This window comes from Giraffa tippelskirchi, chromosome 11 (genome assembly GCF_054371585.1).
Source record: "Giraffa tippelskirchi isolate mGirTip1 chromosome 11, T2T-mGirTip1v1.2.pri, whole genome shotgun sequence".
Taxonomy (NCBI): domain Eukaryota; kingdom Metazoa; phylum Chordata; class Mammalia; order Artiodactyla; family Giraffidae; genus Giraffa; species Giraffa tippelskirchi.
Window position 1 is genome coordinate 109,574,452 of NC_137285.1, and position 25,381 is coordinate 109,599,832.

At 49.1% G+C, this 25,381-nt stretch overlaps 1 protein-coding gene across 1 annotated transcript in view; it reads right to left on the minus strand.

Moving 5' to 3' along the window:
* The window catches only part of OTOG (otogelin), an 85,667-nt gene that overhangs the window by 52,988 nt on the left and 7,298 nt on the right, over positions 1-25,381 (minus strand). Inside the window, exons 7-24 of the mRNA XM_081541780.1 lie at positions 24,719-24,837; positions 23,043-23,248; positions 22,066-22,196; positions 21,693-21,799; positions 21,169-21,278; positions 20,649-20,777; positions 19,703-19,811; positions 19,389-19,435; positions 18,779-18,924; positions 16,210-16,342; positions 15,149-15,326; positions 13,335-13,459; positions 12,217-12,429; positions 11,429-11,621; positions 10,021-10,095; positions 9,742-9,785; positions 8,126-8,279; positions 11-118 (exon numbers count right to left, since the gene is read on the minus strand). Of these exons, the coding sequence (XP_081397906.1) occupies positions 11-118; positions 8,126-8,279; positions 9,742-9,785; positions 10,021-10,095; positions 11,429-11,621; positions 12,217-12,429; positions 13,335-13,459; positions 15,149-15,326; positions 16,210-16,342; positions 18,779-18,924; positions 19,389-19,435; positions 19,703-19,811; positions 20,649-20,777; positions 21,169-21,278; positions 21,693-21,799; positions 22,066-22,196; positions 23,043-23,248; positions 24,719-24,837 (2,327 nt within the window). The remainder of the gene's footprint in view (positions 1-10; positions 119-8,125; positions 8,280-9,741; positions 9,786-10,020; positions 10,096-11,428; positions 11,622-12,216; positions 12,430-13,334; positions 13,460-15,148; positions 15,327-16,209; positions 16,343-18,778; positions 18,925-19,388; positions 19,436-19,702; positions 19,812-20,648; positions 20,778-21,168; positions 21,279-21,692; positions 21,800-22,065; positions 22,197-23,042; positions 23,249-24,718; positions 24,838-25,381) is intronic.

Sequence of the window (25,381 nt, forward strand, 5' to 3'; positions counted from 1 at the left end):
CCTCACTTACCAAGAATGGCAGGGAGACATGACCTGGTCCCCAGGGTAGTACTCCTTCCCTTTCCAACTGCATGGACACTCCTCTGGCAGAAAGCATGCATCCCCATGTCTGAGCAGGCTGTAAGGATACAGCAGGCAGGTGGTCAGGAGAGCACTCTTCCATCTCTGCCACCTATGGATGACCTTGTAGCCACATGGATGCCCTGGGATGGCTCTCAGCATTTACCCTGGAGTGACCATGTACCTACCACCATCCTGCTCCTGTCCAATGAGGTTCAGAGCTACTTCAGCAACTGGAAAATGAGAGGCAGACTTGGCCCAGCTCAGAAGTCTCTGCCATCCATCAGGAAGCAAGACTCAGCTCTACCAGCCACATCCCCCTGGCCAGGCTAGATGCCAGCTGTCCCGTGGACACTAGCTGTACACTAATGAACACACCATGGGCATGGGCATGGATCCTTCTACCCAGATGGCGCATGGATCTTTCTACCCAGATGGCTCATGGAGTAACTAGTAGACCTGCACTGGAAAGAAATGTGAAAGGGAATTTTTCAGGAAGATGGAAACTCAGATCCACATGAAGGAATGAAGAGCTCCAAAAGTGGAAAAATGGTGGTAAATATTTTTTAAAATTATTTCTTAATTTCTTTAAGAGATAATCGAGCCTTTAGAGCAAGATTAATGTCAACTGGACGTGAATTGGGCTTCCCTTGTGGCTCAGCTGGTAAAGAATCTGCCTGCAATGAGGGAGACCTGGGTTTGATCCCTGCGTTGGGAAGATCTCCTGGAGAAGGGAAAGCTACACCACTCCAGTATTCTGGCCTGGAGAATTCCAAGGACTGTATAGTCCATAGGGTCACAAAGAGTCAGACACGACTGAGTGACTTTCACTTTCACTTAATGTCAATTAATTGTGGGGTTTCTAACACACGTAGAAGTAAAATGTATGATAATAGTAATAAAAAGGACAAGAAGGAAGTAAATGAAAGCAGACTGTTGCAAGTAGTCTACATAAACTGGGAAAACATTAATTCATAGTAGATGGTGATAAATGAAAGATACATGCTGTAATCTTTAGAGAACTACAAAAATAAAATAAAAAATAGCAGGATATAGGGACGTCCCTGGCAGTCCAATAATTAAGACTCTGCACTTCCAATGCAGGAGGTGAGGGTTTGATCCCTGGCTGGGGAACTAAGATTCCACATACCATGCAGTGCAGCCAAAAATATTAGTAAATTTTTAAAAATACAGATTAAAAATACTATGTATATTTTAAATGAAATAAAGGAGAAAAAATAGAAGACTAAAGTTACTTAACCCAAAAAAGAAAGAAAAGAAGAAAAAAAAAGACAAATAGCAAATAATATTATAGTTAAATTCAATCCAATTATATTAAAGGCAAATGCACAAACTGTCTAATTACAAGGGAAAAACTGTAACATTGTCTAAAAAAGCAAGACTCAACTGTACTCTGTTTCCCAAAGATAGAGTTGAAATATTAACATAACAGCACAAATAAATGAAAAGCAAAATGACGAGAAAAGATAACATGTAAACACTAGTTACAAGAGAGACAGAGTGGCTATATTAACCTTATGCAAAATATACTTCAAGACAAATAACATTAAGTCTAATAACAAGGAATATTTCATAATAATAAGAGTCAGAGATTTCTCTGGTGGTCCTGTGGCTAAGACTGTGCACTTCCAATTCAGGCCTGGGTTTGATCCCTGGTCAGGGAACTAGATCCCATATGCTGCAACACAAAAAAAAAGAAAAAGAAAAAAAGACCCTCACACGCAGCAATGAAGATCAAAGATCCCATGTCCACAACTAAGACCTGGCACAGCCAAATAAATAAATAAATTAAAAAAAAAAAAAGAATCAGCATGTTGCTGTATGGCAAAAAATCACCACAATATTGTAAAGTAATTAACCTCCAATTAAAATAAATAAATAAATTTTAAAAAATCAGTTTATCAGCAGAACACAAGAATCTTAAATGGGCATGCACCAAGTATCAGAGCTTCAAAAACAGAGGCAAAAATTCACCGAACTGAAGGAGAAAAAAGACAAAAGCACAATTATAGTTGGAGATTTTAACATTCTTCTCCATTAATGATAGGACAAACAGGCAAAAAAAATTATCATTGATGCCTGTATAAAAAGCCATTAAAAAAAATACATTTGAATCGGTTCTACTGAGATGGATGAAACTGGAGCCCATTATACAGAGTGAAGTAAGCCAGAAAGAAAAACAACAATACAGTATACTAATGCATATATATGGAATTTGAAAGATGGTAACGATAACCCTATATGCGAGACAGAATAAGAGACACAGATGCATGGAATAATTTTATGGACTCTGAGGGAGAAGGTGAGGGTGGGACGTTCTGGGAGAATAGCATTGAAACATGTATATTATCATATGTGAAACAGAACACCATTCCATGTTCGATGCATGAGACAAGGGCTCAGGGCCGGGGCAATGGGATGACCCAGAGGGATGGGATGGGGAGGGAGGTGGGTGGGGGGTCCAGGAAGGGGAACACATGTAAACCCATGGCTGATTCATGTCAATGTATGGCAAAAACTATTACAATATTGTAAAGTAATGAGCCCCCAACTAAAATAAATAAATTTATAAAATTAAAAAAAAAATTATCATTGATGCCTGTATAAATTTGACAACTTCAATGGGATGAACAGCAAAAACACCAAATATCTATAAATAAATTCAATGACAAATGTGCAAACCTCTGGGTGAAAACTAGGCAACACTGTTGAGAGAAATTAAAGAAGGCCCAGGAAATGGAGCAATAGTGACCTACTTGTAGATTAGAGAACTCACTAGTATGAAGATGTCAGTTCTCCCAAACTGATCTATAGGTTCAGCACAATCCCAACCAAAATTCCAATGGCCATTTTGTAGAAATTGACAAGTTTATCATAAATTTACATGGAAATTAAAAAACCTAGAGGTGTCCAAAAACTTTGAAAAGGAACAAAGTCAGGGCACTATCAACTTCCGATTTCAGGACTTACTATAAACTTTCAGAAATCAAGACAGAGTGATATTGGCCTAAGGATAGACAAATAGATCAATGAAACAGAAGAAAGAGTCCTGAAATAGACTCGCATTTATACAGTCAATTGATTTTTTTTAAGGTGCCAAAACAATTCAACCGGGAAAGTTCTTTTTAAATGGGGCTAGAACCACTGGATATCCATCAGAAAAAAAAAAAAAAAAATGAAGTGACTCCATTTTATAGCAGATACCAAAATACAATAATTTTAGATAAACTATAGACCCAAATGTAAAAGAAAAATTTATAAAGCTCCTAGAGGGAAACATAGAAAGATATCTTTGGAATTGTGGCAAAGATGTCTTAGGACACAGACAGCATCATAAGGGAAAAAGTACCAAGGTAGATAACAACAAAATTTTAAACTTTTGCTCATCAGAAGTGTTTAGACATATTAAGACATTTTAAATAAATGAACAGGCAAACCACAGACTAGGAGAAAATATATGCTATACATATATCCAACAAAGGACTTGCATCCAGAATATATAAAGAACTTCTGCAACTCAATTTTTAAAGAAATCAGCTAAATAAAAGGTGAGCAAAAGACGTAAATGGACACTTTACAAAATGAAGATATGCAAATGATCAAACAACACATGAAAAAGTATTCATCACTAGACACTAAGGAAATACAAATTAAAACCATAATGTTATTTGACTATGTTGTCACTAAATTAACAAAAATGAGAAAGACTGAAAACGTCAAGTGTTAGTGAGGATATGGAGCAGCCAGAACTCTCACACAATGAGAGTGTGAAATTGTACAAATGCTTTGGAAAATAGTTTGGCAATTTCTTACATAGTGAAATGTACATCTACCCTAGCACTCAATTCCACACTGAAGTGCTCTTCTGAGAGAAAGCAGCCTTATTTAAAATAGCCAAGACTGCAAATAACCTAAATGCATCAACATTTGAGTGGATGATTTAATTATAATATATTCATACAATGAAATACTACTGAGCAATAAGAAGCAATGACTGGGAAATGCCACAATGTGGATCAGTCAAAGGCATATGCTAAGGAGAAGTCAGACAGCAAAGGGTGGATACTGTATGACTCTATTTCCACAGTTCTAGAACAGGTACAGCCTATTTATGTCAAAAATAAAGAACTATGGTGAAGGGGTACGGGAAGATACCAACTGGGAAAAGACATAGGGCACAAGAAATTTTTTGAGGGGGAAGAAGTATTCTATATCTTGATGGAGGTGTGGGTTACAAGAGGGTATAAATATGTCAAAGTTCAGCAAAATGCATGGCGCTTCCCGAGGGGCGCTGGTGGTAAAGAACCTGCGTGCCAATGCAAGGAGACACAAGAGATGCAGCGGTGTTACATCCCTGGGTTGGGAGGATCCCCTGGAGAAGAAAACAGCAACCCACTCCAGTATTCTTGCCTAGAGAATCCTATGGATGGAGAAGTCTGGAGGGCTGCAGCCCATAGGGTCGGAAAGAGTCGGACATGACCGAAGCGACGGAGCACACAGGCACAGCAAACTGTATACTTATGATCTGTGTGTTTTACTATACATAAATTATGCCTCATTTTTAAAAACTGAAAAGAAAAAAGAATGAGATACAAAAAATTGACTGGAAGCTCCATATTTAAGGGGGGCCCACCATTTTGTTGAGGATGCCCCAAAATGTCAGTTTCTGGAGATATGGGGTTTTTTTTGGCCCAGCCAATTTTCAGGATTAGAATCCTCTTCCATTTCTGACCTGGGAGGCAAAAACTTTGATGCCACCATCCCAGGAACCAAGCTGGGGAAGAGGGCCGGGCCCCAGTTGGCTTTCACTCATCTCCCTATCATCATTCTGCGTTATCATCCCTGCCTCTGTGCCCAAGATCAAAGTCTCTGATTTGACTGTTCTAGAAATTCTTACTGTCTTTCTCCTGCTGGATGGGGTAAGGGCATCTGGACATTTAACTGCTCCTTACACAGACTTGCCACTTATCCTCCTGACTTGTTCCCACCACTGCCTCTTCTGAGATGCCTGGAGCATCCTGTTCTGATTCTGTCAACACCATGTAGCCTGTTTCTCCTTGGCCTTCCCCTCTACAAGCATCAGCCGTCAACCTCTGCTCTGCAGGGTCAGTTTCGACACAGCCACCCTCGTTCTTCCGTCAAACACTGCTGCCCATCTCATGCCACTGTCATCCCATTCTTGCTCCCTTTGTCCCTGGTGATTTATACAATTTTTTTTACTCCATTACCAACATTTCATTGTGGTTGTGAGAGGAAAAACTAAAAAAGCATGTGCTTAATCCACAATGTTCTACCTGAGGCCACTTAACCTTTCTAAGTCTCTGGTTTTTCATAGGTAAAACGGGGATAATGACAACTTTTTCCAAAAGTCTTTAAGAGAATTTAATTATAGACCTGGGCACACTGCCTAGCACTTTGTAGATACACGATAAATATTGGTTTCTTGTCCTTCCTTTCCCCATAATTGCGTCAGACACCAGTGATGGGCTGGCTCATCACCTTCCATCTTCCATCACCCTCAGGCCCGTCCTTGCCACCCACCATCCACTGCTCCCTCCTGGACTTTTGCAGACCTGTGTGCATCCTTAGCACCTTCTGTGTGCCCACCACAGACAGGAACATGCAGAGAGGAGCTCTGGGCATCTTCAAGGTACCCTCAATTTGTGGAGCTCTTTCTCCTTAACTGCTAAGGGGTTCTCTCATTCCTGGCCTCCCTCAGGGGGCATTTGCAAATGCATAGGATCCAAGTGAAGGAAGATGGTACTATCACTCACATAGAGTGCTTACTCTGTGCCATTTTCCAGATGAGGAAACTGAGTCTCAGGGAAGTTAATTGACCCACCCAGTAAGAAGTGGAATCAGGACACAAGCCTGACTCCAGAGCCCATGCTCCTAACCACTGGGCTACATTGCCTTGTGACCCCAGAGCCCTTGGCTTAGCAGCAAGATGCAAAAGAATTGGGAGCAGCACAGATAGTCCCAGACCCCTGCAGTGGCTCAGAAGCAACACACACACCCAGAGATTCTATGAAACACTAAGGAGGGCAGCAGGGGGACCAGGGACCCAGAGGGCCCCAAGCAGGGGTTGTTACTTATCACTGGGAGCCCTATCCCAGCTCCCAGGAGAATGTTCCACGATGCCAGGAAGTGCCTGTCCTTCCTTTATAGTTGAGACTGTAACAGCTTCCATTTGACAAGCCCCTGGGGAGCGTGGAAACTCCTCAGAGGGCATTTAACACAGCACATGAATCATTACAGCAAAGACCCCAGGAGCTGAAAGGGGTTCAACACTAATAAGGGGAAGAGGACAAGATTCTCTGGAGAACTTAGTGTGCCCAGCTCCTCACAGCTGTTGTCTTCATCAAATCTAACAAGAGTCCTGCACGGTGGGTGTTACTGCCCTCAATTCACAGAATGAGCAAACTCAGGCTCATAAACATTAAGTGACTTGTCCAAGATCACGTAGCTAGTGACAAACACTAAGCCCTCTGGACTGTGGATGCTCTTGGCACAGCACCAGGGCATGGATTGAACTTTGAGAGGCTTGGAGCAGAGGAAGAGGATTCGGGTACTGTCCGCTCAGACTAGTCCTGCAAACAGCAGCAGGGCCTCATAGACAAGAAAACTGTTGCCCAAGTGGTCATGTCACTTGTCAAAAGTCACCCAGCCCTTGGAAATCTTCGCATCCTAGCCTACCCTTCGAAGCCTGGGGTTTGAAAAGGGAGCATCACTCTGGCTTCAGGATCTTTTGAGTAAAACTAATCCCTAATGGCAGGCGTTGCTTTAGAAGCTTGCTCCTCAATGTATGGTCCCCAGACCTGCAACATCGGCACCTCGTGGGAGCTTGTTATTAATAGAAATGCAGAGTCTCAGGTCTAGGATTCCTGTGTGAGTTCTCCAGACCTCACAGGGGTCCCTTGTGGATGCCCTTGTCTGGGAAAGGGCAGGCTCACAACCCACATCATGACCTCTGTGAAGGGAACCAGACCCCAGGCCTCCCAGAGCCAGCATGCTCTGGCCAAAGGGTCGGGTTTGGAGTAAGCCGAGTTGGATTCGGGTCATGGATCTTTGGGCAGACCACTTCCCTCCATCCAACCCTTGGCTTCAATTTCCTCATCTGCAAAACTGGAATAATGATCCTCCCCTCCTTTCTCCCAAGGATGCTCTGAGATTGAAAGACATCATTATACCTCAGTGTTTTATAAATAGCAAAACTCCAACTGACTATTCCCTCTCCTCTGCACCCTAGAAGCCCTGACCCTCTTCTCACTTTCTCTGGCCGCCAGGCTTGGCCTGGGACTCCCAGCTGAGCACTGAGCTCTGCACAGGTGGAAGGACGCAGCCCCATGCTGCCAAGTCATGAGACAAGGCACCCGGGTGTCTTCTCAGCCTAGACCTGAAGTAAGACCAACATCAGGAGTGGGCAGAGTGAGGCGCTGGGCCCTTGCAGTCACCTCAGCAAGCAGAACACCCATGAGGTAACCCATAGAAGTCAGCGCACGCAGATCACGCAGCTGTGATAGCAGCATCTCGGACACCCAGGAGGGAGACCGCTTCCACTGGGTGAGGCCTGAGCCCTCAAGCTGGTCAGAAATTTGCAGGGATGAAGCCTGAGAGCTAAACATGGGTTTCCTCTCTCTTGGTCTTCAGCCCATGAGACCTCTAGGGCAGGCTCAGCACCCACCCAGTGCGTCCCCTTCAGCACCTCATTTAATTCTCACAACCAACTTTTGAGGTAGCAGGTATTATTATTATTCCCATTTTACAGATGAAAAGCTGAGTCTCAGAGGAGTGAGGCCCCTTCCTTGTCTAAGGCCACACATTGGTGAAAAGCAGAGGGAGGTAGACACCATTCCAGCTTGGCTCCCCACCCTCCTGTTGTTTCTCAGATTCCTTGCTGGTTATGATGCTGCCCCTGGACAGCCTCGGGCTTGCGCCTCCCTGCAAGAGTGTGTGAGGTTTTTCCTGCCCCTCGCTCCACCCTGTGGTCCTTGGTTCTGCCAGCCTTTCCGGGGTGGGAACCCAGGGCAACACGGAGACATACCCCTGGGGACAGGCGCATCCTGAGAGGCAGGGGCCACGGGCTGGCACGCTCAGGTTCAGCAGCTGCTGCTCACACGTCCTCTCTCTGCTCAGCTCAGGGTCGGCGTGCAGGTCACTGCAGTTCACAAAGACCTGGCCCGCTGGGCAGGCGGCAGCTGGAAGAGGAGAGGGTGGTGCTGGCCAGAGCCTGGACCCTCAGAAGGATGCTTGGAACACCTAGGCCTGGGGTGGGTTCCTGGGAGGCAGAGGGTGGGGTGGGCGGGGAGACCTGGGGACTAGCATCTAGGGGATGAAGGCAGAGATGGAGCTTTGAGGCTTTCTGCTGCCCTGGCTGCCCCTGAGGCATTCCTCAGGACAACCATCACCAGTACCAATTACCAGATATGTCCTTTCACCGGCTACCGCTCCCGGCCCTTCACCTGCATTTTCTTATTTACCCTGCCACAATTCTGTGAGGTATTACTATCCCCCACTTTCCCATATGATGGAGAGAAGCCACTTCTGCTTTCAAAAGGCATGATAAAGAAAGAGGAAGCGTCCCAGAGGGACCAGAGGAGGAGCCGGAAAGAGCACAGCTATACAGTGTGACAAAGTGGCCGCGAACTTTAACAACAGGAAAGTCAACTTCCCGTTCACCTGTATTTCTGTGACATAACCCACTCTCTCTCCCAGAGCCTTCAGTCAAGTCGGTCTTGTACACTTATACCACGCGAGTGACCTTTCTTAGGGAAATCAATAAAACAGGGCTGAGTTCTATGCCAACCCTGGGATGGAACAGAGAGAAAGGGCTAGACACGGGAGATGAAATAAAAGTCCCAAAGAGAAGAAATCTGAGGACAGGAGCTACAAAAAGAAGCACACTTTCAGAGATAATACAGGAAGAGTGGGAAGAATGCAGGCATCTAGGTTATACTGCAAGAGAGGAAGCGAAGGCTCAGAGCGGTAAAGTGAGTTCCTCAGGGCTGCACAGGTAGTGAGGGCTGGGCAGGATGTGAAGCCAGGGCTGAGTCTGGAGGCCCTGCTCTTAGCCACCTGCCATGTGATTATTCTCTGATCTTCTCTGTGCCAGTCTCCATACTTAGTGGCATCCTCTGCCCTCTGAGGCCCTCTCTGAGGGTTCCAGCTCCCTGCCCCGCCAAGACACTCACCGGCTGATCCACCACTATGTCATCCAGCACCTCCCCACTTCCACTGCCTGTGAGGGTCTCGAAGACCCAGCCTATCCTCCCCACCGCTGTAACCCCACATCCCACACTGGCTGGACACAGTCAGCCTCAGCAGACACGTGATGGTTCAGATGGAGGAAATCCAGGAGCCAGGGGAGGTCAGGACTGCCCAGATATCCCAGCTGGTCACCCCTGAGGGAGACAGAGTCTCGGCATTTCCTTGACAAGCAGGAGGGACAGCCTCTAGAGTGGACCTGAGGTTGGAACAAGCTCTCACGATGCCACGCTCTAAGCTGCAGCCTTTTCCGAGAAGACAAGGACTACAGAAGGCTTGGTTTGGCATGAGACCTCGGGCAGGCTCTCCTCGTCCTGGTCTGTCCTCGAGCTCCCCACCCTCCTCTCCCTCATCCCACCACCATGAAGGAGCCCCTACCCTCCCAATCCTCCTTACCCGGGGCTCCGCTATCACAGCTCATGACTCCATCTTTGCAGTGGCTGTAGAGAGAGAGAGGCACTGGAGTCAGCCCACCCAGTCACTGCAGGGCCCAGAGACCCCGAATCACTGCACTCAGGTCATTGCAGAGTTCAGACAGACATCCCTCTGCTGTCTCTGGCTCCCTGTGCAGAGGGAGGGTGTCGCTTCAAGGCAAGTTCCACACAGCCGCACTTTCTTTAGTCAGCAACTTCCATTTAAAGACAGGATAATAATGCCGCTGTCTAGAAAGCTCACCAGTGGCCCAGAGTTGGAACGTTGCTGTCTCCAGGGGGATAATCCATTCCTTGGAAGTGGCAGGAGCACTGGTTCCTAGAAAAGCCGGGAACGGAGAAAGGTGAGGTGACTCAGGAGTTGGGGCAGGGACCACCAAGGACAGGAACCCCACCCTGCAGCCAGCCAGGGGCATTCACAGCCAACATCTGTTCTGATAGCTTAGTACCTATAGCACATGGGCGGTTAAAATATTTTGAACACCAGGCTAGGCCCTTCTTTCTCTTCCTTAAAGGGATCTGTAAAGTGGGGATCCTTACGCGACCCTCTTCATAGGTTCCTCTTTGTAGGTCATTTGAGGGCAAAGGCTGTGTCTCCTCCTCCCATACCTCAAACAGCTGGTTACAGCCAAGTGCAGGCCTCGGAGCAGAGCAGTTGAGGGCTGGACGGGTTGTCTGAACTCATCCAACCCCAGCGTTCCTCACCATCTTCTCTCTCCCTAACTCCTCTTCCATCCCACATAACCCTCACAGGCTCCCCTTGCTCACAACACTCAACCTCAAGGGGTGGGGGCACGGCACACATCTGGATCTCAAGCAAGGACTCCAGCTCAAAAGGACTCTGAGTGAATCAAATATGTCCCCCATCATTCATGTTGATGTCCCCCACATTCAGTTGAATGTGATACCATTTTACAAATTCAAAAAAAAGAAACAGGCCTGGAGGGGCCCAGGCCAGTCAACCCTGAGATCTTGTGAGGTCACCACCTCTCACCTGCCCCTTCCACTTTGCCCTCCAGCCGCATGGAGAACGCCCACAGCAGGTCTCAGGGTGCTCCCCAAGTCCCCTTTGCCTGGAGCACCCCTTCCTCAAACCTCAGCTCACACGTCACTCCTCAGAAAGGCCTTCCTCCCATGCTCACCTCATGTGACATTAGGGCAACCCCTCCCTCCCCAGGACTCCCTGGGCTCACTCGGCTGTATTTGGCACTGTAGCTCTTGTTACCACAAGAGCCGTTAAGTTTCTGTTTATTTGCTTATCTTTTCTGTCTCATCACCTAGAATGTGAGCTCTGTGAGGGCAGGATTCTGTTTTGCTTGTTGCTGAATTGTCTAGAAATGTCTGGGACATACCAGATCAATCAAGATGTGTGGAAGGAGAGGGGAGATGAGGGCAGAGACTCTCTCAGCTCTGTGGGGTTGTTCTGTCTTGTGGCAAAGTCAGACTGGACCCAAGAGCCAGAGTTGGGGAGAGGGGCCTGGGCGGGAAGTGGGGAGGGAGTCCAATAAGCCCAGCTTATCTTCCATTGCCTGCCCTGTGATTGTGAGATGAAGTAGGCACAGGAGAGGCCCAGGCAGGCACCCAGTTTCATATGCTCTGGAGACCCCCAGCTTCACTAGCCCCTGACACAGAGCTCAAGCCAGCCTCCTCACCTGGGGACACAGAGGTCACCCTGGGTGTCCAGATAGGTGTCTGGTGGGCAGGCACAGCCCTCCACACACTCGTCCCCGCTGAGGTCACTGCCACCATCAACCCCACAGGCCTCAGGGCTGGCCAAGTCCTGGCAGGTCTGTCCACACGGAGCCACACATGGGCTGTATTCCTTGGTGGCTTCACAGGACAGTGCTGTAGTGAGAAAAGTGACAGTGCTTTGCCTCCCTCGCACACTCACAACTTTGTGGAGTGGGGTCACCATCATAAAGAAGAGAACTGAGAGCCAGAGAAGTTAAGACATTTGCCCAAGGTCACACAGAAGGTCAGGGTTACAGCTGGGACTTGAATCCAGTCTGCCTCCCACTATCCCAGAATGGCAGAGCCACAGAGATAGATCCCATCTCCCAAGTTCAGCCTGGACCCTACCAGTGGCATTTCCTTCTCTCTGCAGGGCATTCGTCTTAGGTAGTGATTTTGTGGGGGGAGTGGAGGTCGTCCCCTGATAGCCCTGCACTCACACCATCACTCACACATAGACACACAAACACAAGTGTGTAAATACACACACACACTCTGCCTCTCTCACTTCCATGGGTTGTGAAGATCAACTGTGCCCCCTCCAGCAGCCTCTTAGGGGCCTTGACTTGGGGCTGCCCTCGCTTCACCTGGCCACCAGCCCACTCCCTGGGGTCTCCCACAGCCAGTCACGGAGGCAGGTGGACACTCAGATCTGGAACTCCGGCTCCTCCAGTGCCCTCACAGGGGCACACAAGCGTGGGGCGCTCACCGCAGCCTGGCAGGTGGGCACGGAAGTCAACGGGGAGCCCATGGCGCTGGCACAGGTGGGCATAGTGAGCCAGTGTGGCACACAGGCAGGGTTGCCCACAATGGCAGGCATCTCGGCGGCACTGCTCGAAGTAAGGCACGGGGCTCAGGTACGCAGAGCAGGGTGCAAACAGCTCCCCCATGAGCACGCTGCAGGCCTGCAGGGCAAAGGAGGCTGGAGACAGAGGAATGGGCAAGGGTCAGGGGTCTGATTTGCCTGGTACTCCAGGCCCCAGCTTCTCCCTCCCTCCCCACAGCTGCAGGGTCTGTACACAGGAGTGTGTGTGCATGTGTGTATGTGTATATATGTGTGGTATATATGCACAGGAGCACATGCAGGCACTCACACAATGCATTCCTCATGTCAGGCATGTATCCGTATGTGGAAGGAGTCACAGGAGTGAACAAAACAGGAAACAGGCAAAAGTACCTGCTCTCGTGTAGCAGACATTCTGGGTTAGGGAGACCATCCCTAAACAACTTAAACAGTAAATTCAAGGTGAAGAATCTAAGGAGAGAAAGTTGAGAAGGAGAATGGGGATTGCAAGGTGGAGGCGGGAGGGGAATTGTGATTTTAAATCCAGTGGTTCAGAAGGCCTCAGTGGAAAGATGATGTTAGAGTAAAACCTTGAAAGAGATGAGAGAGTCAGGCATGTGTTTATGAGGAAAGAACATTCCAGGAGAATGGAACAGCAAGTGCAAAGACCTGGAAAGGAGACAGACCAGGCTGGGTTAGAAGAAAGCAAGGAGGCCAGTGTTGCTGAGGTAGGTGGTGGGTGGGTGCGGGGAGGAGGTGAGATAAGGGGGATGGAAGGAGAGTGCCGGGCCTGGCGGGGTCACTGTGAGGACCTGGACTTTTGCTCTGAGATGGGGGAGCCCGTACAAATATGCGTGTAGGAGACAGGGGTAGAACGTGAAGTTTGCTTCTGCCTGATCCTCACCAGAAGGGAAGGCCCGTCCCCTCCCCACAGTTCCTCCTTTCTGATCACTCCTACCCAATGTGGTCAACATCCTCACACTCAGGTTCCCATCTCCTCTCTCTCAAACCAGTTCTACCCACCTCCCACCCAGCCACCTCACCGGCTTGCAGGTGCACATCGCAGGGGTCCAGTGGGGAGCCAGAGACCAGCGGGGAGCAGGCGGACAGTGTTTTCCAAGAATTGCCAAAGAGTTGTGGAGTGCTCTCAGGCACACCCACTGGGGACCTGCAGCCACGGTAGAGCCACATTTACACACTGGCCCATGTGCACCCAAGTGAACACACAGCATACACCCAGGTAAGCATCCACCTGCTCATGTACACATGCATGTGCACACACATACACACACACAGACACAGGCAAACATAAAGCATGAGCACCCATGCATACATATCCTCCCAAATAGACAACATTCATAGGTTCACATATACTACCTGTGTGCGCACGCACACACACACACACACACACAGCACAAATATATACAGACATGCAAACAAAAAGGAGATCTACGCAGACACATTCAAGCACATACAATTACAAATGTGCATGCATACATATACACATCACATTTAACAGGTTCCATATGGGTTTGGAGCCATATACTAGCTCACACTCCCTACCCACACTTGGGTCTTCATGTCAGGAAGAGATAAACAGGGACAGCATGAACCAAACTTCACCGAGTAAGGACTTCCTTCACCCTCCTCCATGGAAAGTTCCCCCAAACTCCTTTTCCCTCCCTCTCTCTCCAGGTGGAAAATAGTCACACGAGGGGCAACAAAGGGCGGGAGATACTCAAGTTTCCTAGATATCATCAGTCTCCAAGGGTTACTGAACTGGGTGTAGATGGTACAATGGCCAGAGGTCATAGGTCCATGAAGGGCAAATTCCGCCTGGCGCCCACCACATGCACATTCCTGCTCCAGAACAGTGATAACACAAGTTACACAGAGCACTATTTCCACCCAGAATTCACAGCTAGGAGTATGGCAGGCAGCACACATGCTAAATAAACAAGGTCTGCTCCCCTCATTCTGACCAGGTGCCCTAACACCAGGCAAGGAGCTGTCCACCAGGCAAGGCAGAGTAGGATGTTACATTTTAAAATGTACCTCCATGGAAAAGCTCTCAAGTTTTTTGTATTCTTGATTTTCCAAGCAAATTCTCATTTCTGGCTGAAGAAAGCCTCTCATGTTTCTTTCTACATCACCCAATGCGTGTAACTTGAAGGACTGACCAGAACCTCCAGCCATCAAAATCAATCATTTGTTTTCCTTTCTGGAAAGTCTGACTTCTGTCCCCTCTCAAGTTCCCAAACTGTGACCATGCCCAGGAGTCAGCATTTTAACAAGCTCTCTGATGACTCTTTGGCACAAGAAAGACTGTGAACTCCTGCCTTAAAGAAACAACGTGCTGTGCTTAATCACTCAGTCATATCCGGCTCTTTGCAACCCCAGGGAATGCAGCCCCACAGGCTTCCCTGTCCATGGGGATTCTCCAGGCAAGAATACTGGAGTGGGTTGCCATGCCCTTCTCCAGGGGATCTTCCCAACCTAGGGATCAAACCCAGGTGTCCCACATTGCAGGCGGATTCTTAACCGACTGCGCTTCCAGGGAAGCCCAAGAATACTGGAGGGGGTAGCCTAGCCCTTCTCGAGGATCTTCCGGACCCAGGAATCGAATCAGAGTCTCCTGCGTTGCAGGTGGATTCTTTACCAGCTGAGCTACCAGGGAAGCCCTAACGAAACAGACTTAAAATTTAAATGTAGAGGAATAAACAACCAGTGATGCACCTTTTGCACAGTGAGAACCCATGGGCGTTCTAGAGAAATGTTATTAGACAGTGCCCAGATGCATATAGTCTTAAGGGCCCCGCCTCCCCCTCTTCTTCCGGTTCCAGGGCAGGGCACATACAGGAAATCGTCCTGCGTGTTGCCGTTGAAGGTGCCGCAGAGGCCCACGGTGTCCTCCACCCATCGCTGGTCCACCCGCAGGTAGAGCCGCAGTCCTTCGCGGTCGTAGAGCACCCGCACACCCACGTTGGTCCTCACGCGCAGGAACACGGAGGACAGCCTCCGGATCTCAAAGGCGTCTAGGCACAGAACGGAGAAGGGATGTAGGAAGTTCGACCAAGATCGCCCCATCCACCGCCATCACCTGCAGAGCCCACGCTCACCCCATACCCAGTCCATTCTTCACACACAGTAAAGCTCTACCATAAAGAAGTGAAGCTCTGGGTTGGTTTGGGGAGCCCTGAAGAAATCCTGTTCAGTGATGAAATCAGGACCCAGGGGTAAGCTACTGTAGCAGCCCCAGATGAGAAATTTCTTCTAGCATTCAGTGCCAATTAAAGGCTTGCCTCCCTAAGGAATTGGTACGTTTCCTTCTCTAGCAAAAAGGAATTCTGTAACTACCCGTTTTTGTTTTTGTTTTTTCACAGTGGCCACCAGGAAGGTGAAAATAGGACTTCAGATTCAATTGTAGCAATTTTAAATTTTAGATTTAGTTGTAGTGAATTTTACACCTTTTGTGACTTGCTTTTTTTTTTTTAAACCCCTTTACACCCCTTGCATCTTCACTCTTCTCAGCCTTGAGCCCTTATTCTTTATTTTTCCTTTTTAGTTTTTTTAATGCTATTTTATTTCTTAATCGTTCTGCCATTTTTGTTAGATTTTGTGCTTCCTACAAGCTATCACAAATCCCTTGTGAAATTAGAAAGGATAATAATAGAGTGGAGATGGAAGACATCTCCATCAATATCCTTAAGTTAGGAGAAGCCATCATACTGCCATGAAACCCGCTGCAGTGGGGGCAGAGACAATTCTACAAGTCCAGAGTCCATGTTCCTGGGACCGAGGTGTCCCCTGACCTGATTCACCCAGTACTAGAATGTGAGCTCTTGCACATGCATGTGTTTTTGCCAGAAGAGCCTGGGCTGCTAACTTTCAGCTAGCTCTTGTCCACCAGGGCCTTACCGTCTGTGTAGGGTGGGGTGACCTTGTACTGGTCAAACAGAAGAACATCCCCTGCTTGGGTCAAGGTCACCTGCCTCCGAGGGTCCTGATGCAGAATCACTGACACTGACTGGACACAGACTCCATCCTGGTTCTAGTGAGAGAGGAAAGCCAAATGGGAAGGATTAGTCTGTCTTGCCTGCTGATCCCAACAGAGCCCTCCAAAGGCAGGGATTTCAGCACGGTTTGAGGCCACAGGCAGGCTCCTCACAGTGTCAGACACCTAAGGGACATTAGGGGTCCTCTAACCAAATGCTCTGATCTGAGGAATGAGAAGGCAGAGGCCCGGGCTGGAGAAGGTTAGTGGCAGAACTATGCTAATACAAATAAAAATGGTAGTCAACCCTCAGGCTATGACACAGAGCAGAGTTGGGCCCCAGATGGCTCAGAGTCCAGTCTCTGAAACACTGGCTTCCCCAGTTGACTGCAACCCAGGACTTTAATTTCATCCTTTTATTGGTGTTTGTGTAGCTCTTTCTGTCACACCCTGCAGAATATCAAGCTCCACTCATAAGCAGGCAGGAAATAAGCTAATATTCTCTGGGTCTCAGGGTCTCATCCCTGAAATGGGTAGTACACATTATTGGGTCCATTTATACTTCCCTTCCACACAATCATACATGATGAAAGTGATAGATACAGTCCTTGACCTCAGGAAGAATACATACTCGTGAGGGATACAGATTTTAAATAAGGGATTACAAAGTTGGTTAATTGTTGTGATCAGTGCTGAAAACAGGTGTAGGGTGCTAACGAGACTTAGCCTGCAGAGATAGGAAGGGACATCCTGGGGAATGATAATAATAATGTAAAAATAATCACAACAATATAGGGCTTCCCCGGTGGCTCAGTGGTAAAGAATCCGCCTGCCAATGCAGGAGACATGGGTTTGATCCCTGGTCCGGGAAGACCCCACATGCACAGAGCAACTGAGCCCATGCCCCACAACTATTGCGCTTGTGCTCTAGAGCCTGGGAACCGCAACTATGGAGACCTATGTGTCCTAGAGCCTGTGCACTGCAACAAGAGAAGCCACTGCAATGAGAAGCCCGTGCACCACAACTAGAGAATAGCCCCTGCTAGCCACAATTAGAGAAAAAGCCCGTGCATGCAGCAACGAAGATCCAGCACAACCACACATAAATTAAAAAAAAAAAATGTTTTAAGTCTACAAACAGTAAATGCTGGAGAGAGTGTGGAGAAAAGGGAGCCCTCCTACACTGTTACTGGGAATGTAAATTGATACAACCACTATGGAGAACAGTATGAAGTTTCCTTAAAAAAACTAAAAATAGAACTACCATATGATCCAGCAATCCCACTCATGGGCACAGCCCAGGAGAAAACCATAATTTGAAAAGATACAAGCCTGTCAGTGTTCATTGCAGAACTATTTACAATAGCCAGGACATGGAAGCAATCTAAATGTCCATTGACAGAGGAATGGATAAAGAAGATGTAATACTCAAGAAGATTAAGGAATATTACTCAGTCATAAAAAAGAATGAAATAATGCAAGTTGCAGCAACACTGGATGGACCTAGAGATTATCATTCTAAGTGAAGTCAGACAGTGAAAGACAAATATGATATCACTCATATGTGGAATCTAATTTTTAAAAAATTATGTAAATGAACTTAATTACAAAACAGAAACAGATTTTGAAAACAAGCTTATGGTTAGCCAAGAGGAAATGTGGCATAGAAGGAGGGATATATTAGGAGCTTGGGATTAATATATACACACTGCTGCTGCTGCTAAGTCGCTTCAGTCGTGTCTGACTCTGTGCGACCCCATAGACGGCAGCCCACCAGGCTCCACCGTCCCTGGGATTCTCCAGGCAAGAACACTGGAGTGGGTTGTCATTTCCTTCTCCAATGCATGAAAGTGAAAAGTGAAAGTGAAGTCGCTCAGTCGTGTCCGACTCTTCTCGACCCCATGGACTGCAGCCCACCAGGCTCCTCCGTCCATGGGATTTTCCAGGCAAGAGTACTGGAGTGGGTTGCCATTGCCTTCGCCATACACACACTACTGCATATAAAATAGATAACCAACAAGGACCTACTGTGTAGCACAGGGAACTCTACTCAATAATCTGTAATAACCTATATGGGAAAGGAGTCTGAAAAAGAATGAATATATGTATATGTATAGCTGGATCACTATGCTGTACACCTGAACCTATCATAACATTGTGTATCAACTATACTCCAAAAAAATTTAGAAAACCAAACCAGAAAGAATGACTCACTTTACTGTACAGCAGAAATTAACACAACATTGTAAATCAACTGTATTTCAATAAATTAAAATAAAAACAAACAATGATGGCCAGGACAGGGAAGTGACTCAACCAACAGATGTTCTGGAGCCAGAACCCAGTCTGCTATCCCCTGGCTCTGCCCAGAAACAATAGACAGCAGGGTGGGGCTGTGGAAGGACCTGAGGCCTTGCCCTAAACCCCCAGCCTCTCTAGGGGACGGCAGTCAGGGGTGGCTAGCTGGCTGGAGCCTGGGGTCCCAGCCCTTACCAGGCCACATGGGGCGTTCTGCAGCGTCACGGTGAAGGTGCCCGAGGAGCGGCTCTTGGCCAGGATGTACTGACACGTGGCAGGGAATGTGTAGCGGCGGCCATCGAAGGTCGTGAAGTGGATGTCACCAGTCACTGAACACTCAGCTGAGGGGCAGAGAGAGGCAGCTGCCCCACAGAGTGTGCCTCTGCCCTGTGGCTCTGAGCACCCAGAGGAGACAGCACCCGTCCTCAGGAATCAGGGGGGTGCCTGGAGTCCTGGCCCTCCCTTTGAGAGGCCCGGTTACTGGGGAGAAGGCCCCCAGGTCTGTCTGAAGGGAGATGCAGCTCTCCCTTCCTCTCCCTCTGACCGGAGACCAGGCCCTGAGCATGGAGACCGCTCTCGGTCCAAGCCCCCTACGCTCAGGAGGGACCCCATGGAAAACCCTCCCTGCCAGGACAGAACAAAATCCTTCATCAAAGCAGTTCTGAGAACACAAAGAGGGGCAGGCGGAGCCAATGGAACTGAGTGAGCGCCCCACCCCAGCAGCAGGCCTGGCCCTCTGTGCTCCCCGGCCCTAAAAGCTGAGGGGCTGAGAGAAAGGGTGGAGTCCAAACAGGGTCAGACGTACCTGGGCAGACAGACGTGCTGCACACCCACTTGCCCGCAGTGCATGCGCTGAAACACAGAGACCAAGGGGGTAGGGACTCACCCCTCCAGGGCTAGGATAGATGCTAGAGGGTTGCAGAGCTCCTGCCCAGCCCTCAGTGTTCCCAGCTCTGAAATGGGTGGTGGAGATTCCACCCACAGAGTGGATCTGATGAGATCTGTGACTCAGAGGTGCTGAGTGAGTGCCCCATGTGGTCAGGCTCCCAGACTGTGGAGGGGCAGCCGTAACGGAAAAGCCCGGAAGTCACCACCCCCTTCCCAGCAGTGGACACGGACCAGGAATTGCAGTCTTCTTTCACCACTGAACCAGTCGGGTACAGGGTCCCATGGAACTCACAGGGACACTCAGCCGGTGCCACACAGGCCCCATCCTCGAAGATCAGCCCTAGGGTGACAGCAAAGGCCCACTTAACTCATCTCCACTCCTGTTCACAAACCTTTCATGGCTCTCCAGGGCCTGTGATAAACATCACCTCATCTACACTCTTTCACCACCAGCTCACTTTCAAACTTTCTCCTGTATAAATGCATGGCTCAGGCCAGATCTGAATCCCCTTTGAGCAAATAATCCCACCTCTAGACATTTGCTCTGAGAATGACTCACCCCACACAAAGTGCATGCTGACTAGCTTCTCCTCTCCATCTCTCAGAAGCCTGTCACTGTATCTAGAACCAACTAAGGGGCCACCTCCTCCAGGAAGCCTTCCCTGACAATCTCTCCCCACAAATGAATTCCTATATCTTTTCTTGTCTGAACTCCTGAGCTGGTCCTCATCATATTCTGCCTCAGACCTGAGTTATATGTGTAAGTGTTGTCACTGCAACCAGACTCAGATTCCTAAAGTCAACAACTGTATCTTTATATTTTTTTATCCCATCCTCACCAAGCAAGCTCTGCACCATTAGCTGTGCTGCAGATTTATACACCATGAAAAACAGTACATGGATGAAAGTTTAAACAAATATATGTGTGATAAATGAATAAATGAATGACTGAATAACTTGCCCCCATCTACACACCTTAAAAAGCTCAGTGTCAATGAAATTAAATATCCTGATGAATCTTCAAGAGCTACGACTCTGCCCCTACCCTTACCTCCCTTAAGCCATTCATTCACTCATTCATGTATTGTTTGTTCCTTCCTTCATTATGCAAACAGACATGCCCATCTATGCCAGGCCAGAGAAATGCTGCCAGGCACCCACTGAACCACTAGCATACCATCAGGGCAGTAGCAGCCATCCACACAGGCTATCTCGCTGTCCACACAGGATGCCCGCGGCTGGCAGGAGGCTGGGCAGCAGGCGATGCACTCGTTGTAGACAAAGGCCTTCTCCTTGCAGAGCACCACTTGGAAGGAAGGCAGCATGGTATGGCCTGCCCACTCCCTTCCGGCCCCAGCTCTGCCAGGACCCAACCAGGGCCTACCCAAGCCCTAGGGTGGGGGTAGGAGGGCTTTCTTAGTCCCAGTGGGAGCACCAGGTGACCAGGAAATTAGTGAGAACCTGAGAGACCCTAAGAGCCACCTTTATCACACTCGGTGGCCCCAGGCCAGTCCCTCCCTCTCTGAGCCTCAGTTTTCCCATCTGTCTCATGGGGATGGAACCTCAGGGCTTAACACTCTTGATAACTGTGGCTCTCAGCAGGACAAGACATTGACTTGAGGCCTGGGAATGCCACCCACAGCCCCAGGACAGAGCTTGTCTGTATCCCTTCCTGCCCACAACCAGGCTGCACCTACTGCATGACCGGAGCTGGTTCCTCCACCCCTGCAGCGGCCGACCTGCCTGGGCACACGCCCGGGAATACTCTGCCAGTGCCCGGCACCAGGTGGCTTCATCGCCTGCTGATCTGTGCAGGGAAGCCAAGAATATAAGATTCAACCTGTAGCCAGCCCCCCAGCACCTGATAGAGTCTGCCAGGGCTCAGGGTACCCCTCCCTACCACAGCTGGGAAAGGGAGCCAGGGGAGGCAGCTAGGTATACAGATCCCTAGATTGGAGGTCGGAAAATCTGGGCTCTCGTCTCAGCATTGCCCCTGACTGATGAGACCCGGGGGTGGTCAGGCCCCATTTCTGGGCCTCTATTGAATGAGAACAGTCTTTCCCATCCATGCAGATACATAAGCATTTCAGAACTTTGGGAAGCATATCTGTTACTGCCTGGGGCCATCAAGCTCAGTGGCCCACGTGCTGAGGCCCCACCCACTACTGGGAGAGGTCTCCCCACAGCCCAGTACCACCCTCGCTCCTGGGTCCCCACTCACTGGCAGAGATCGCTGGTACAGCTGGCCATGAAGGGCAGAGGGCTGACGAAGGCATGGCAGGTGTCAAAGGGGGGTCGCAGCAGCACCTCACAGCGGTCATACACACCCTGGGTGTGGGCCAGGAGCCAGAGCTGGAGGCTGGCAGGGCCACACACAGCCCTCTGACTTCACCAGTCCCATGCGGCACCCCAACTTGGGCCCGAGGGAGAGAAAGAGAAGGGTGGAGAGGAGACGGAAGGGGCATGGACACCAACAACCTTGGTCCCCTGCAGCCAGTGACTTTCCAAGAAGTAGACAGGAAACCAACCTAAGCCAGACACTAGGGTGGAGGGTAGGGGGCCGGAGTAGAGGGGGGTCTATCCAGGAACCACACCTGCATAGTTCCTGGGCTCTGCTGCAGGCATGGAGGGCGGGGCAGGGAGGAGGTTGTGGGACCTGGAGGCTGGTTGGGGGCCTGCTCCTGCCAGCTGTGCACGAACTCCGCCACATCGTCAGTCAGCTTCCCTGTAGGGCAGGACCAGCATGACCACAGGTAGGGGGCCAGAGGAGAGGCAGGTGGAGCCAAAGAGATGCCAAGAGAAAGGCAAGGCGCTGAAAACCAGCCTCCTGAGCTACCATCCCAGTCTGCATTTCCCTACAGAGCCATTCTCCTGAAAGAGTTGTTTGGTAAGAATAGTCAAGAATGCTCAAGACCCTCAAGGTTCCCTGGAGTGGCTCCCTGCTGCTCGAAACTCAGAAAAGCAACACCATGCCATCGAGAGGGAACGAACGTGTGAGTCTGAACAAGCTCCCGTACCTCTCATGGCGAGGTTCCCATGTGTGAATAGAGCAAATCATCCCCTTGTGAATTTATTGCAAGGACTATACGAGACTATACAAGATGATACGGGTAAAATGTTCAGTATGTTGTGGCTGCTCAAAGGTGTCACTTCCTCTCTGGCCAGAGTCGCTATGATTTGGTCTAATCTCTTCACTTTAACTTCCTGCCTCTCCAGCTGGAGCCTTTCTCTCCCTGGCTCCCTCTGGCCCCTGCACCCTGCAATCCCCTCAACGCCTCCATCCCCCAGACACCTTGCAGGGCCAGCGCCCCCTGGCAAAGTGTCCATTAGATCCTCACACAACCTAAGTATAAATTCTCATTACAGCTATTTTACAAATGAGGCAACTGGGGTCCAGAGGAAAATGAGGAAACCAGGTTAAAACACACTTGGAAGGGGCCTCTGGCCTCCCACCAGGTCTTTAATACCATGACCCCAGGGTTCTGTGCCAAGTCCCTCTCCACTCCTCCCAGCCTGACCTATCCCCCACCCCAACCAAAACCCCTTGGAGGCCACCTGCCCTGCACCTCACCATAGCTGGTCACCAGGTCATCCTGGGGGTCGGCATTGTTGTTCCCACACAGCCCATGGGTCCAGCCTAGGAACTCTGGACTCATTTTAATGTAGACGGCCGAGGTACCATCCCAGGCAAGCGTGAAGGCTGACTGATGCCGCACGAGGACATAGCCAGCAAGCTGCTGTAGACGCAGGTTCCCCATCACGTGAGGCAGCTGGACCCTGCAGGATACAGCTCAGAGCTTCAGGGCATCCACATCACCTCCACCAGCCCAGGCCCTTCGCGAGAGGACCACCATCCTCTACTCGTAGGACCCACCATGTGCACTGGATCAGCCTCACCCTCTGGCCACTGACACCACAGGGTCTAAGGTCCCTATTTTCCTTCCCCCTGACTTCCTGGGTGCTTGGAACTCCACAATTAGAAAGGAGTTCTTTGGTTTGCAGAGTTTTAAAATTGCTTTTCAAAATTACAATTTCCCTTGCTATCTGGAATCACAGTGAGGACAATCACGGGATTTTGAGCACTAATAGTGGTGACTTTTTATACAAAAATTATTGACATGTATTTTATTGATGGTGTTTCAATAAATAAAGGGCAGTTAGTTAAGCAGAAACTAATATTTAAAAAAATAAGACTGCAATTTCCCTGGCAGGAATAAATCTTAGAGTGACTGAAATTGCCAGTTCCTTTCCCTAGACAGGAGTGACAGTATAAACAGACATCCACTTTGCTTGTATTTTTGGTGGGAAGCAAGAAAGGAGTTGGAAGAGAAAAAGAAAAAGCCAAGAGAGAAGACAAACAGGACATGAAGGAAAGAGTTCAGGGCTCCGGCAATCTTGATATCCTCCCCTGTTTTACTGGCACAGACTCTCTTAGCCAATCTGGAATTTGGCAACATTAACACAGCTGAAAATCAGAAGGAAAGCAAAAAGAGTGTCTAACCAGTCAAAGCTGGAGCCAAAAGAGTCATCTACCAAGGCTTCATTCACAGCGAAACACTTTGGATCTTCAATTCTACACTCAGCACCAGAAAGCTTGGTTACCCAGTTTCCAGGTCTGAAGCAGGAAATGAGAAAGGGGAAGAGGGTCAGTGCAGGAAGGTCCTCCTGACAGCAAGATGAAGTGGCAGTGGACTGCCAAGGAAGGAGAGGCCAGTGAAGAAGAGACGCAAGAAAGATTTCTGAAAGGACCACAGTCTGGGGCCTTTTGATACAGGAAGCCGGGACTTCACCCCTTAAATAGTCCCTCAGTCATCCCTGAGGTCCCAACAAGGTAAGTGACATTCAAAATGACCCCATGTCATCAGAAAAGGGTGAAAGTGTGCTCAGAATCTGTTCTGATGAGGCTTGAACTATGTAGGATACACTCAGGAAGATTTCCTTCAACTTGTGAAAGCAAAAACCTGTTAAGCATGCCTATACAGCTAATCTGGGAAACTTCGCTCATTGCCTGAAAATCCATTGTCTGGAAACCCACAGGGTCTGAGAGTTCCAGAAAATCATGAGGGACTCATCTTTCTGTAAGCCCAGCTGACTAGAAATTCAGCTGACCTGCCAGTATGTTTCTGCCATAGTGGTGGAGATTCTGTTTGCCACCAGAAAACAGCTTGAGAAGGGCAGATGCGCAGCCATCTCCCACCACCCATGCCAGGGAGTAGGGGAGCTCAGGGAAGAAGGTGTTAGAGTTACCTCACGCCTCCACGGGTGACCTCCTTGGCCAGATGGATCTCCTGCTCATCCGCAAAGAAGAGGCTGACAGACCTGGAGCAGGTGTAGGGGAAGGAGCCACACTGCGGGTCGTTGTGCACCTGGGGGGGGAGGGCATTTCAGAGGCCACTGTGCAAGTTCCTGCCACTCACCTGGTCCCGAGCTTTGGCTGTGGGCCCAGAGGCACCCTGTGGAGCTCCCACTGATGCTGGATTGCCTGCCCGTTGCATGCCAAGCACCTTTCCTCTGTCATCTTTCCCAGTCCCCTCAGCACCACAGGGAGGTCAGAGCTCTCATTACCTGCATCTCAGAGAGGAGGTGGCTCGTGCTCAAAGAGGTGAAGTGATACAGGTGACACACGCACAGCCACGATTCCAATACAACTGTGCTGTCTCCCTATTTCTGGAATTTTTTGTTTATCTACCCCAGCTTATCCCATCAGATTGAAAGCCCAGTTATACACTCACGCCATCTCACACTCATAATGAACACAAGACACATCTCATAGGTATATCACAGGGCACTCTCAATGCTCACACTAGAAACACACACTCCTACCGCCACCCTGGTAGAGGCAGCTTAGCCATCCCCTTCACACACGTATCACTCCTGTGCTGCCTGTCACATGAGTGTCTCCTCCGCCCC